This window comes from Sinocyclocheilus grahami, unplaced genomic scaffold, assembly GCF_001515645.1.
Source record: "Sinocyclocheilus grahami isolate Dianchi unplaced genomic scaffold, SAMN03320097.WGS_v1.1 scaffold967.1, whole genome shotgun sequence".
Classification (NCBI taxonomy): Eukaryota; Metazoa; Chordata; class Actinopteri; order Cypriniformes; family Cyprinidae; genus Sinocyclocheilus; species Sinocyclocheilus grahami.
In genome coordinates, this window is record NW_015506146.1 from 232,917 (window position 1) to 246,035 (window position 13,119).

The following is a 13,119-nucleotide window of genomic DNA, read 5'->3' on the forward strand; positions in this document are numbered from 1 at the left end:
TATATTAGAGCATTTGAACTGCCATTCTGTAGGCTGCCATTCTTTTTTATGTTAGATAAAGCATACAACAATTGATTTCTAAAGGATTGTGACACTGACAATTTAGCTTTGCCATAACAGGAATATATATATATATATATATATAAATCAGTTATTTTAAATTGCAGTAATATTTCATATGACTCTTTTTTTTTTTTTTTTAACCAAAACTTTGTGAAAATACAGTATATTTAGAAAAAGGACATGCGATGTAGTTGTGCCAATACCAGGAAAATAGCTCACATTTTTTTACTTATTAGAAAATCTGAAGTAATCAACCATATGTGTGTTGTTATTACTTCCAGTTTATGCAAGCTGAACCGTGAGGAGCGGATAGCCAGCACGGCACAGAGGGTGCAGCACATGAAGCTGAAACTAAGCGATTCGGAGAAGACAAAAGAGAAGTGGCTATTTTGGAAACCAATTCTCCTAAATGTCGGTGCTGGTGCAGCTGTAGCACTGGGACTGTGCATGTGCTGGGCTTTTCTGTCCCAGTAATGCGGTTTTATCCCACAGATTCCACTTCCTGTCTTTTATTTTGCACAGGGACCCAAATTATGGTACTCATATTAGTAGGTGCTTGGATGTTTCTAGAAAAAGGGACAAAAAAAATGTAGAATGATCGTGTTTACAAGCATTCATACCCGGATGTTCTTCAATGATTTATTGAATGTTTGTGTCATATGTGGTTATTACAATGTAACGAATGATGTAGTTACATTGTAACTACTATTGTAATTCCATCATGGTAAGTTCTCGAGGCCTAACAACTTTCACTGTACAGTATTTTGTGTGAGTTTATATGCGGAGCAATGTTAAATAGACCCCCACCGGTCCTACTGAGTCAGTTTATTAAATGCGTCTGTTTGCTAAGTTTCCGCATGGATATTCATAGGGCGACTCATTTGTTTCAGTAGGTCAAAGCCCAGTGAGTTTCCGTACATGCACATCTCAGGATCTTCTAGTAATAAACTGAATGTAGATTCAACCAAATGTAATAAGTGGTCCGGTTTCCACTTTCAAAAATGTACATAGTAAACTCTTTACTAAAGAAGTTTATTTGCATTATTATTTCTTGTCTCAGGCATCTGCTGTGCATATGCTTTTCTGGTTTCTCGAGCTCATTTGCATTCATAAAATGATTGTTACTTTTTTATGGAGTAACGCAATATTGTAATGCATTACTTTTAAAAGTAACTTTCCCCAACACCGACTGTTATTCCAGAGAAAGTACAGTTTATGCTTAACGAGAGAACTACAAGATCCAGGGGCTGAAATGCCGTGACGTCATTTCCGAAGTATGAATGCGAGTTTAATATTTTCTAGAATCTCCGAATTCGTAAAGTATCAAAGCTCATGAACACTATCGTTCGGTAAACGTAATGTAACGTAGTTAGGTTTTTGTTTTACAGCGTTTAGTGTATTTTAAAACCGCAACTGCGAAGATACACAGGCGCTGTGATGACACTCCTGCTTGCCTTTCCGCCAGGGTTTAAAATGTTAGTTGCAGAAAGCGTTGACATTTACATCGCATCCAGCAACAGAGCGAAATCAATATGAATATGTTGCAGACGTTGACTTCAAATGCGTTCTAAATTTTAGACTCTGTTGCTATTTTCACGCTCGAAAACATGTCCCTGCCACCAGAAAAAGCAACTGAATTAAAACAAGTAACGTTAATCCATGACCATTTAATCAAGGTAAGCTAAAGTAACGAGCTGTTTGTTGTTGAGGAAATTATGTCAGAAACCATTATATTTCTGTTTTACATCATTTTATATGAATAAAATAATTGTGTAGTTGTACAAGAAAAACATTACGGTTTGTTTTCCGATGTTGTTGTTGTTGTTTGTGCTGGTGGTTGACATGACAACCGACCACCAACGCTACACTTCTATATCGTGTAATATTTGTGCAGTTACCACGCATGCAGTTTTTAAGTAAACACATTTATAATAAGAGGTTTTTTATGTTTTGAAGAAATTATTTTATTCTCAGCTTGGCTGCATTAATTTGATCTAAAAAAAACTGTAATATTGTTAACTGTTCTTAGAATTTGACATTTTTATTTTAATATATTTTGAAATGTATTCCGCATATTAGAATGATTTCTGAAGGATCACGTGGCACTGAGCATTGGAGTAACGTCATAGTACTAAATTGCATGCTAAAATGTATTAAAATAGAAAACAGGGCTTTTTGTAATAATATTTCACAGTCTTGCTGTTTCCACTGTGTTTTTGATCAAATAAATGCTTTGTGAGCGTAAGAGACTTCTTTCAAAAAATGAAGAAGAAAAATCTTAATACAACCTAAACCTAATATAAACCTACATCTTGATATTGAAAATGTCCTAATGTTGTTATTTAACAACTAACATATCTGAGCATATCACACCAGTCCTCAGGTCCTTACACTGGCTTCCAGTTATATTTAGGATTGATTTTAAAGTACTTTTACTTGTTTATAACTCACTCAATGGCCTAGGACCTAAATACATTGCAGATATGTTCACTGAATATAAGCCTAACAGACCACTCAGATCATTAGGATCGAGTTAGAAATACCAAGGGTTCACTCAAAACAAGGGGAGTCCGCTTTCAGCTGCAGTTGAAACCAGCTTCCAGAAGAGATCAGATGTGCTAAAAATTCAGGGGTGCCCACACTCGGTCCTGGAGGGCCGGTGTCCTGCACAGTTTAGCTCCAACCCTAATCATACACACCTGAAGCAGCTAATCAATGTCTTACTAGGCATACTAGAAACTTCCAAGCAGGTGTGTTGAGACGAGCTGGAGCTAAACTCTGCAGGACACCGGCCCTCCAGGACCGAGTTTGGGCACCCCTGTGCTAAATCATTAGCCACATTTAAATCCAGACTCAAAACTCATCTGTTTAGCTGTGCATTTATAGAACGAGCACTGTATTTTATATATAATAATTCCCTGTTTTTAACACTTTTAAATTAATTTGAAATTCATTTAAATCATTTTAAACGTTTTTAAATTCCTTGTTTTATTGTTGTGATTATTTTTTATGTTTATGTTTATTTTACTTCCTTTTATGTAAAGCACTTTGAATTACCATTGTGTATGTAATGTGCTCTATAAATAAACTTGCCTTGCCTTGCCTAACCCATTTTCAGATGGATGTCCATGGTAAAATTCGTGATGTTTTAGCGGAGACAGTAAGAGGTGATGGGCACCATGGACAGCGCTCCCTCTCTGAGGAGGACTTCATACATGCTCCCCAGCGGAGAGGAATCGTGGATGATGTGATGAAAGATCTCCACTTCACAAATGTGGTATGTATACAATGCATGTTTTACATACATTGAGATTGCAAAATGAATGCATCTCCTTATCAAAGCATAGATATTTTATATCTCTTTAAATGACTAGTTGGTTTTCCATCAGGATGTTTCTCACACTAAACCTGATACTGTGAACAAGTCTGCAACCCTCGGGTCATTCTATCATTTTATTCAACTTTAAAACACAAATGAAGACATTTTTAATGAGATTCCTGTCCCTCTACCGAAAGTGCAGTCCACCAAAACGTTGGTCTTCAAACACGTCCCCAAATATGGTTGAGCTTCTGTTTATCATAGTTGATGTGCTGTATGTACAGTATGTGCATCGATCAGTGTTTAAATGCAAATTAAAGCCTAAATTAAATCTATCATATATGAAGTGATCGTGTCTCCTCAGAAGAGTTGCATTATACTGCTCGGTTCATATTGATTACTTTTATTAGCTTTAATTTATGCTTTTATTCACATATAAACTGATGGATGCACATATATACAGCAAATCAAATAACAAACCTCATTGATTTTCGCAAGCACATTTGAGCTTCCATTGACTGTATTTAATGTGCTCAGTGCATATGTGTTGATCATTGTTCCAGTCGTTCAACTCCAGTCATAACCATGTAATGACCAGTCCCTCATTTGTACTGCTACAAAGACGATTTAGAAAATGACAACTATGGCTTAGATATCACACATTTGACATACAATTTTATATATGATATGTGGATTAATTGAAGTGTCAAAGATTTAGTGGATTGGACTTTCAATGGACTGGTAGCTTTAAATAAAAATCAGGTTTCATTAAAAATATCTTCATTTGTGTTTTGAAGATGAACCAAAGTCTTTGCAAAAAGAGCAACATAAACCTACTGTCTAACATCCTTTGTGTCCCAAGTAAATGATGAAATTTCCTTTTTTGAGTGAGCTAACCCTTCCAAAAAATTGCACCAGCTAACATCAGTCCACTAAGGAGATACCTCTACTTCCAAGTTCTGGGCGGTAAGGCCTTCCTGGAACACTTGCAGGAGCCAGAACCTTTACCTGGTCAGGTGTGCTCTACTTTCACCCTTCATCTCCACTTCCGCAACCAGCGCTTCTGCTCCAAACCAGTCCCATGCACCTGTGAACCTCCTGACCTACAGGAGGGCTTTCTTCTGGAAGTCCACAGAGATGGCCCAGGTGTCTTAAGCAACCCTGCATTTTCTAGCAGTCTATAATGTACTCCGTTTCATTTCAAGAACCTGTCATGTGTTTTTGTTATGACACAGGAGATGCTAGCAAGATGGCTGATGATACCACTATGCTGTCCATCTGTGATCCAGTGCATATGGTGCTGATTAAAACAGACACGACTGGGGACACAACACTAATTTACTTCTCTTTTCTTGACTGGCGGAGAGTTCTCGGTACTCCCAATGGGAAAACCAATGTCTCAGTAGAACTGCTGGGAGTGGGTAAGCAAATGTCATTAAATTATTAAAGGTGAACATTTTCCTTTCATAACACACGGTTCACCCAAAATGAAAATTATTTGATCGTTTATTCATCCTTATAACATTCCTGTATGACTTGCTTTCTTTTGTGGAACATAAAAGAAGATATTTTGACTAACGTTTTGAACTGTACATTTAAAGTTGATGGGGGTCCTTAACTTTCAATTTTATAAACAAAAACAATTGCAACGTTCTTCAAATTACCTTCTTTTGGAGACTTTTTAGGTTAACTATACATTTAAGTTTTAAAGAATGCATTAAAGGGTGTTAGTCCTCAAAACTTGTTAATGGGCATGTGTGCATGTGTATTTTTTCCTCAGGCAGTGAATGTAAAGTAGCCGTTGGTGTTCTGAATGTGAAATTGGAACTGTACTCTTACTGAGACCTTGAGCCCTGATGTCATTACCACCCAGGTGAATCTTTACTAAACAAATGCTTCAGTTTATTTAAAGGAGACATATTATGCCCCTTTTTACAATATGTAATATAAGTCTCTGGTGTCCCCAGAATGTGTTTGTGAAGTTTCAGCTCAAAATACTCCACAGATCATTTATTATATCATTTTGAAAATGCCTATTTTGAGTGGAAGCAGAAATACACTGTTTTTCGGGCCTGTCTCTTTAAATGCAAATGAGCTGCTGCTCCCCGCCCCCTTTTCCAGAATTGAGCTGCATCATTACAGCTTGTATCTGCTAAAAACATCTGTTTTGGTTCTGATTATCATGTTTATCGTGCTGAAATCATGCGTTTTAAGCCATATTAGTTTAAACTTCTGATATACAGTTTTCTGAGTGCACACATCTGAAGCACACGGACAGAAAGCGGCTGTCACAGCATGTGAGTACTAAACTAAGTTCTCATTCACACACAAGTTTACGTTAAAAACACACGAGTTACAAAAAACAGTCGGTTATGTCTGTGAAGGTAAACAGCTGGGAAATAAATCGCATGTTTATTTTAGATCTTTGTGGCGGCAGCAATATGCATTAAATAAATCCACTGCTCTCTTGTCTCCTCTGAGGCTGGGACTCTAAACAGTGTTCTGTGCTCGTCTGTGCAGCCAGTGACAGAACAGTTAGCATGTTTTGCTCGAACTTTCGCCATGGCATTAAAACTAATGCACCGTTGTCACTTGCGAAAACACAATAATGGCGCCGTGGGTGTAAACTTATAGATTAAGGGGCGGTAATATTATAATGAGATCCCTTTGCCACGTCACCAAGGGAGCAAAATCAGACAGGCTCGTTTTTTCAGACACTTGCAGAAAAAGGCTTACCAAAACAAAGTAACTGGGTTAATCTTTTTCATGTTTCCTTGGTTGGTAGATACACCGGGGACCTGATTATAGCACTTAGAACCTGGAAAATCTGATTTTCATGATATGTCACCTTTAAAATTCATTGTGGTTAACATTCAAAGGAATGTGTGAGGTTGAGTAAAAAGTAAGCTCTAATGGATGTACAGGCACATGTTTTAGAGGGTTAGTTCATCTAAAAATGAATATTTTGTCATTTACTCACCCACATGTTGTTCCAAACCCAAACTTCTTTTCATCTTAAAAATATGAATGAGGATAATTTAAAGGGGTCATATGATGCGATTTCAATTTTTCCTTTCTCTTTGGAGTGATACAAGCTCTTGGTGCATAAAGAAGATCTGTAAAGTTGCAAAGACTAAAGTCTCAAATACAAAGAGATATTCTTTATAAAAGTTAAGAGTCAACCACGCCTACCTAAAACGGCTCGTTCTAACATGCCCCCACATGTCTACGTCACGATGTGGGAAGATTTGCATAACGCCGCCCAAATGTTCACGCAAAGAAAGAAGGCGTAACTTTTTATTGTATCGTTGTTGCCGCCACTGCCATGTCGTGAAGGTGCTTTGTGTTTCGTTGTGAAAGCGAATCTACTTTGTTTGGCCTTCCAAAAGAGGACGATATCCGCTTCGTCATGCCTGGAGCTGATCCGTGCTGGTCGCTGAGGAAATACATCAACTTTGCGCTGTGGATCGCCAGATCGGCTTTCACCGTGGACGAAGCGGAGTCCAGCCCAGGGTCGTCACATGTGGTTACCGCAAGCCCGCCCGCCGCCACTCACTCTAGCCAGCCGTGTGTGACGCTGTGTTTCGTTGTGAAAGCGAAACTACTTTGTTTGGCCTTCCAAAAGAGGACACGACTAGAAATAAGTGGTTAAGTTGTATTTACAACACTGTTCCAGAACAGTTCAACCCAAATATTCAGATGTGTCCAGTGCATTTTATGGAGGACTGTTTCCTGATCCTGGTAGAGTACGTTAGACTACAATGCTGGCTGTTCTGACTCACAGACTGTAAGTACGTTTTTTCAACATCATATGACCCCTTTAAATGAAACTTGGGAGATTTCTGTTCCTGCACTGAAAGTCCATTTAACCAAAACTTTAAGAAAGTTCAACAAAGCTTTAAAAAGTAGACTACATAAAGACATTGTAAACGTAATCCATCAAGTGGTTTAATCCAATTCTTCTGAAGAGACACCATCAATTTATATGATGAACAGATTTAATTTAGGTCAATGCATATAAAAACAGTGCATCAAATGTCTTAAACGGAGGCTGAAATGTACTTTTGCATGATGCATGAGAACAAACCATATAGGTTCTTGCATAAGATCAAATGTGCTTGAGCGACACAATAAAACAAACCTGACTGGTTCTTGCAAGCACATTTGTGATTCTGCTTACTATATTTAATATTCTTTGTGTATATGTGTTGATCGTTGTTTTCAATCTAACCATGTAATGAGCAGCTGAACTAAACACACCTATGCACTTTTCCAGGGAGCCATTTTTATCTGTCACCATTTTTTTTAACTCTGAACCCAGAACATTCCTTCAAGGAGGTTTTGTTCTCTAAACATTATTTGTTACAAAAAGGAGATGGTATGTCTTTAACAAAGCTTTCTCATTCTCACAGTTTCTCTATTATTTGTCTCAGTAACATTGCATTTTAGAAACAGTTTGCCTAAAACAAAAACTCATGATCTTACTTTTTCCAGCAAACCCTGGAAAGGCAGAAAACAGCAGAGAAGGAGAGGCTGTTTTTGGTGTATGCCAAACAGTGGTGGCAGGAGTTCTTGGAAATTTGACCCTCACACCAGTCCAAACTGGTGAAGATCTTTGCACAGGTGACCTGATGTTCCGGAGCAATGTACTTGTGAATGATGCTATATGTACATATTGGTATTTGCTTGGTAAAATGGTAAAATTGGTAAAATTTGTACAAATGTACATATTGGTAAAATTTGCGTGTTTTCCAGGATGAAAATGGTGTGAACTGGCCCGCGTGTTCATATGTACGTGTATCGCGTGCCAGTAGGTTGCTTAAGAGTCCATGGCAGGCGGCGTGTTTCATTAGCCTGTTAGCTCAGGAGAGAGCACCTGTGGTAGGGGGAGGAGTCCGGCAGGAGCAGTGGTACTCTATGATGGCCTCTCTGTGCAGGAACAAGGTAAGACATCCACAGACTTTTCATTAAGACCCTAAAGAACCATATCAACTTGTGGAAAATGGGCATCATAAATGCTTTAAATGCTGATTTAACACTAAGCACTGAACCTGAATAACCATAAACTAGAGTAAAATATTAGAATCCATATGTGCTGTTTTTATGAACATTGATGAGATCTGATTTTCATATATTAAAATGTTTTTTGTTTTGTTGTTGTCAGGGTGACTGTGAGGATCATGCCACACTGCTGTGTAGTCTGCTGTTGGGATTTGGACTGGATGGACGTATGTGTGGGCACCAAAGCCAAACACATTCCACACACCTGGGTCATGACCTGTGGTACAGATGGCTCCATCACCTTTTGGGAAGTTTCACTGCACACAGGTACAAATTCATAGATTTGAATTGTTCTTAGTTATCTTCTAAACTACCCCTAAATTCCAGACTAAAAAGTGTTCAATAAAATTATACATTTAGGAGCCACATGGCTTTTTAGTTGACAAATTACTAAATTGCTCAGTGGTTATGTAAATATTTCTGTCTGTTAAAAAAGTCAGTATTGATTATGATTCCGAAATGTCACCCACCTTATAGTTCTACTCGCAAAGAAAGTTTACAATTGATTAAACATTAAAATTGGATTGAACTATGCGAAAGTTTACAAAAACAGTCTTTGTGAAATATTTTAATGTTTTTAAAATATATTCTAACTCTGTTGTAAACAGTGTGATATAAGTATTATTTAAATACTAAATTAATATTTTGAATGAGCTTTTATTGTTATATTTTCTGTATTAATTTTATTTTAGACTAAGTTTTAGTAAATGTGCTTGTGCTTGTGCTTGTTTAATTTGTATTTTTCTCTTTGGCTTTTATTTTTATTTCAGTTTTAGTAATTTTATTATATCAGCTTATTGACTTTTATCTAGCTGACAGCAACATTTCTAATTTCTGTTGTTCATCTAATATTTATATTTTATTTTATTTTAGAGTTTAATTAACAAAAATTATTTTTAGTAGTTTAAAAAACTGGTTGTGTATTTGTATCTGTAATTACAAGTAACTGTTCCTTGTTCTTTTGGAATCTGACATAAACTGACAATCAGGGACGTGCGCAGACATTTTATGGTTTAGATATTTTTATTATTAGACATTTTAGCAGACAGTCACTTGTAATTACACTTTTTAAAATGTGCACAGACATTTTGAGGGGCAGGGGCTCAAATGGAAAAAAGGGCACTTCTCATATTTATTAAATTTTTTTTCCAAACAAAACGTTAAATATATTTTCTTTGCAATGCAGAGGAAACACAGAAGCTGCATTAGAAGTGGCATTTAGATGCATTTACACAGTTTAATGCAGGACATTAATGTTTTAACCTGCAGTTACAAATGCATTAATACTGTTTTGATATTTTAAACATAAAACGTTAAATACTGATGTTTGAAATTATAAAAAAAAATGAAGATACTTTAAATGTGAAATTAAAAGGTTCAGTAGGTGGCAGCAAGTAACTGTTAATAAGTTAGTCATTGCGATTGAACCAAATCATTTAAACGGTTGATTCATTCAGGAACGAAACACCGTCATGTTGCTCAGAGATGCAAATTAGAATTATATCTGTTTGGCGAAATAGAGCAAAAACACTCAATATTGTGTCAACAACGTAAGTGTCTTAATATTAAATTCTTGTTTATTGAACTGCTGTATAAAATCAATATTACATTTGCGTGATACTGATTAACTACTATATGAAATTAAATAAATATATACATTTCTGCCCCCATATCTTGAATTTTCTGATAATTCAAATGCATTTTAATAAACTGAATCATGCAGTGAAAGAACGCGCACTGGTCTAACCTACTAGACTTCCTATAACTTTAGCTAACTTACATGGTAGCTCTCTCATGAGTCATGGATGTTAGCAAGACAAATTAACTATAGTTGCCTTTTGTCTTTTGGATAATTAGCTGTAAATTCGAGCCGAGGCACAGGTAGCTTAGTCTTTTGTTTATTTACCACTCACCTCCACAGCAAGACAAACACAACTGGAAAGGGAGGGGGGGCTTCACTTCTGCGGCTCTCTGTCTGTCTGTCTGTGATGTGCCTATCAATGTGTGCTACACTGCTATGGTGCAGAGATGTGGAGAAAGGTATCGGAACTCGACAGAGTTAAAGGGATTGTTCACCCAAAAATGAAAGGTAAGCAGATAAACATCAAATTTTAATTTTTGGGTGAACTATCCCTTTAATAAACCCGACCTGATATTTAGATTTTTTTGTTTGACTGGGAAAGCTGTGCGCAAACAGAAACACGCACACATATATACATATATTAATTTATAAAAAATAAAATAAAATTTTAAAAACTCCCCTAGAAAAAAGGGCACTTTCTCTTGAGGAAGAAAAAGGGCAGGTGCTCAAGCCCCCTTTGATGTCTATGTGTGCACGTGCCTGGTGACAATGATTCACAGTTCATCTAGATTCTAGAAAGTCAGTCGCAATCTCAGTAACAGCTCTGCATGACTCACTGACAGTGAGTTTGATTGTAAGTGAGTCTGATTTAAACCAATAATGAGCTAGAGGTTGTTTCATGAATCTTTTTGACTGATTCATTAAAAAGAACCATTCATAAGAATCATTTGTTCACAGATCAGACATCACACTGATTCTATTGCTGTTAATAATGTGCTCCGGGTGTGTGTTCACGGTTTGTGTGTGTTCACTGCTGTGTGTGTGCACTTTGGATGGGTAAATGCAGAGCACTAATTCCGAGTATGGGTCACCATACTTGGCCACATGTCACGTCACTTTCTTTTTTTCTTTCTTATATCTTGCTTTAAGACCAGCCTTCCTGTTTTATTATCTGTACTAGATACCTCCACCGTCCAATAGACCCAGATGCTCCTCCCATGGTTCCCCAACTCATTTTGCAACGTGGACTTAGGCTATTTTCTGTGAATGTGCAAGATTTCAGATTCATTAGGTAAATAACTAGAAGAATAACAAATTTCAGTAAACTGCTATAGTTTACATTAAAAACAGTTTTATGATTGATAATACATTGAGATAGTATTATAAATACAGTTTGCAACAACAAACATATGACTCTTTCTGTATGTTACATGGTTGCGCCAAAAGATGGAGACCATAGATTGTATAAAAACATGGACGTAGTGTCCATGACGTCACCCGTAGATTTCCGAAGAGCGTTTTTGAAGCTCAAAAGTGGGTGGAGGGATATAGACCAAAATAATTTTTTGAACCATGCTGTAAACATGTTTTTTTCTGCTGTAAAGTTGGGCATGTTTCAAAACAGAAACATGTTTAAAGAAGTAGTTTTGCAATTTCATTCAGTGCTGGTAGTGGTCAGAAGTCACACTGCAACTTTACCAAAGACAAACAACTAACATCTACCGACTTGTTTACTTCTGTATCACTCAGGTCACCGTTCTGTGAAGAGATTGTTTGCTGCCGAAGGGATCATGTGCGACTCGTGGTGAGGGTTCGTGTGTTTGCTTATCCAGTGTCGGCTTGTGCTGTTTGGATTATGTTTGCTGGCAAGTACAGATCAGTTCTGTGACAGAAAGCAGTACGACCATTCATCTCAGGTTTACAGAATTCACAAGTTTCCTAACTCCTTAAACTATCTGCTGGGTTTGGAGTATTATTATGAGTTTTGGAATCACATACATGCCATTTACATTTATGCTGCTCATTTATGTGTAATTACCATTATAATTGTTTTACATGTACAGTATGTGAGTGTCATTTGGAGACTGTTAAAATGGTATTTATGGATATATTTTTTAAATAAATAACTTTTACGATACCCTTTTTTTCATTAGCTTCTGCCATTTAATTTACCACTAGCTGAGTTACAGTAAAGGTTGCCATTTTCACTGATTTGGTGCTCAAGTATTAATAATAATTACTATAATTACTCATGTTGAAAACAGCTTTTGCTGCTTAATATTTTTTTGAATTTGTGATACGTTTTTTTTCTTCTTTGGTATAATATAATTAAATTTTTTTGCAGTTGACCAAATATTAGCAATGTTTTATTTTGGCCAGGAGATGGCAACATATTCTTACAAAAAAAAAAGCACAATTGTACAGTAGATGATCCTATTGGAAAGTCCTGGAAATATATCCTGATCCGTCCTTATGCTACAGCACATTTACTGAAAATAAAGCGGCGATGAGGCTGCAATCTCTTTGAGATGACCTTTGTGATCATGTTTCTTTTGTGGTATTAAGAGTCATTAGCAAATCTGGCCAAGTATTCAGAGAACCTGCACTAGACCACAAGTGCACATTATCAATTCATTATTTATCTCTCCAAGGTTGCATCATTGTCTCCTCCATAAGCTTCTAATTAACAGGTACCGGTTGCCATGGCTGTCACCCAATTCCACTTAGAATGCATGCAAATATTTTTTTTACACTGAAACAAATGTGCTTTTACTGATGCTATTTTTGTTTAAATATTGAAATGTGATCTAATGAGTCATTATAGTGCTACTTATTAGAATTAATTCATGCTGATCAAGATAAATTTAAGGTTCACTGTACAAAGAAAATGAAATTCAGTTTTGCAAATAAAAAGAGCACAATGTGCAAAGTGGACATGAAATCAGAACAAGCATTTTTAAGTAAGTTAGCTGCTTGAAGCACATTGCATATATGAATATTGTCCAACTTTTTTTGTGTTCCACAGAAAATTTCATATCCACCTAATTTTGCAACGTGGACTTAGGCTATTTTCTGTGAATGTGCAAGATTTCAG

The 13,119-nt window shown here is 36.6% G+C and overlaps 1 protein-coding gene and 1 pseudogene across 1 annotated transcript in view; both read left to right on the forward strand.

The window, feature by feature from the left end:
* The window catches only part of ptpn2a (protein tyrosine phosphatase non-receptor type 2a), a 3,976-nt gene extending 3,357 nt beyond the window's left edge, over positions 1 to 619 (forward strand). Inside the window, exon 6 of the mRNA XM_016250028.1 lies at positions 345 to 619. Coding sequence (XP_016105514.1) covers positions 345 to 537 — 193 coding nt within the window. The 3' untranslated portion in view covers positions 538 to 619. The remainder of the gene's footprint in view (positions 1 to 344) is intronic.
* A 726-nt stretch (positions 620 to 1,345) lies between these two features.
* On the forward strand, positions 1,346 to 11,492 carry LOC107564856 (centrosomal protein of 76 kDa-like; annotated as a pseudogene).
* Positions 11,493 to 13,119: the final 1,627 nt, after the last annotated feature.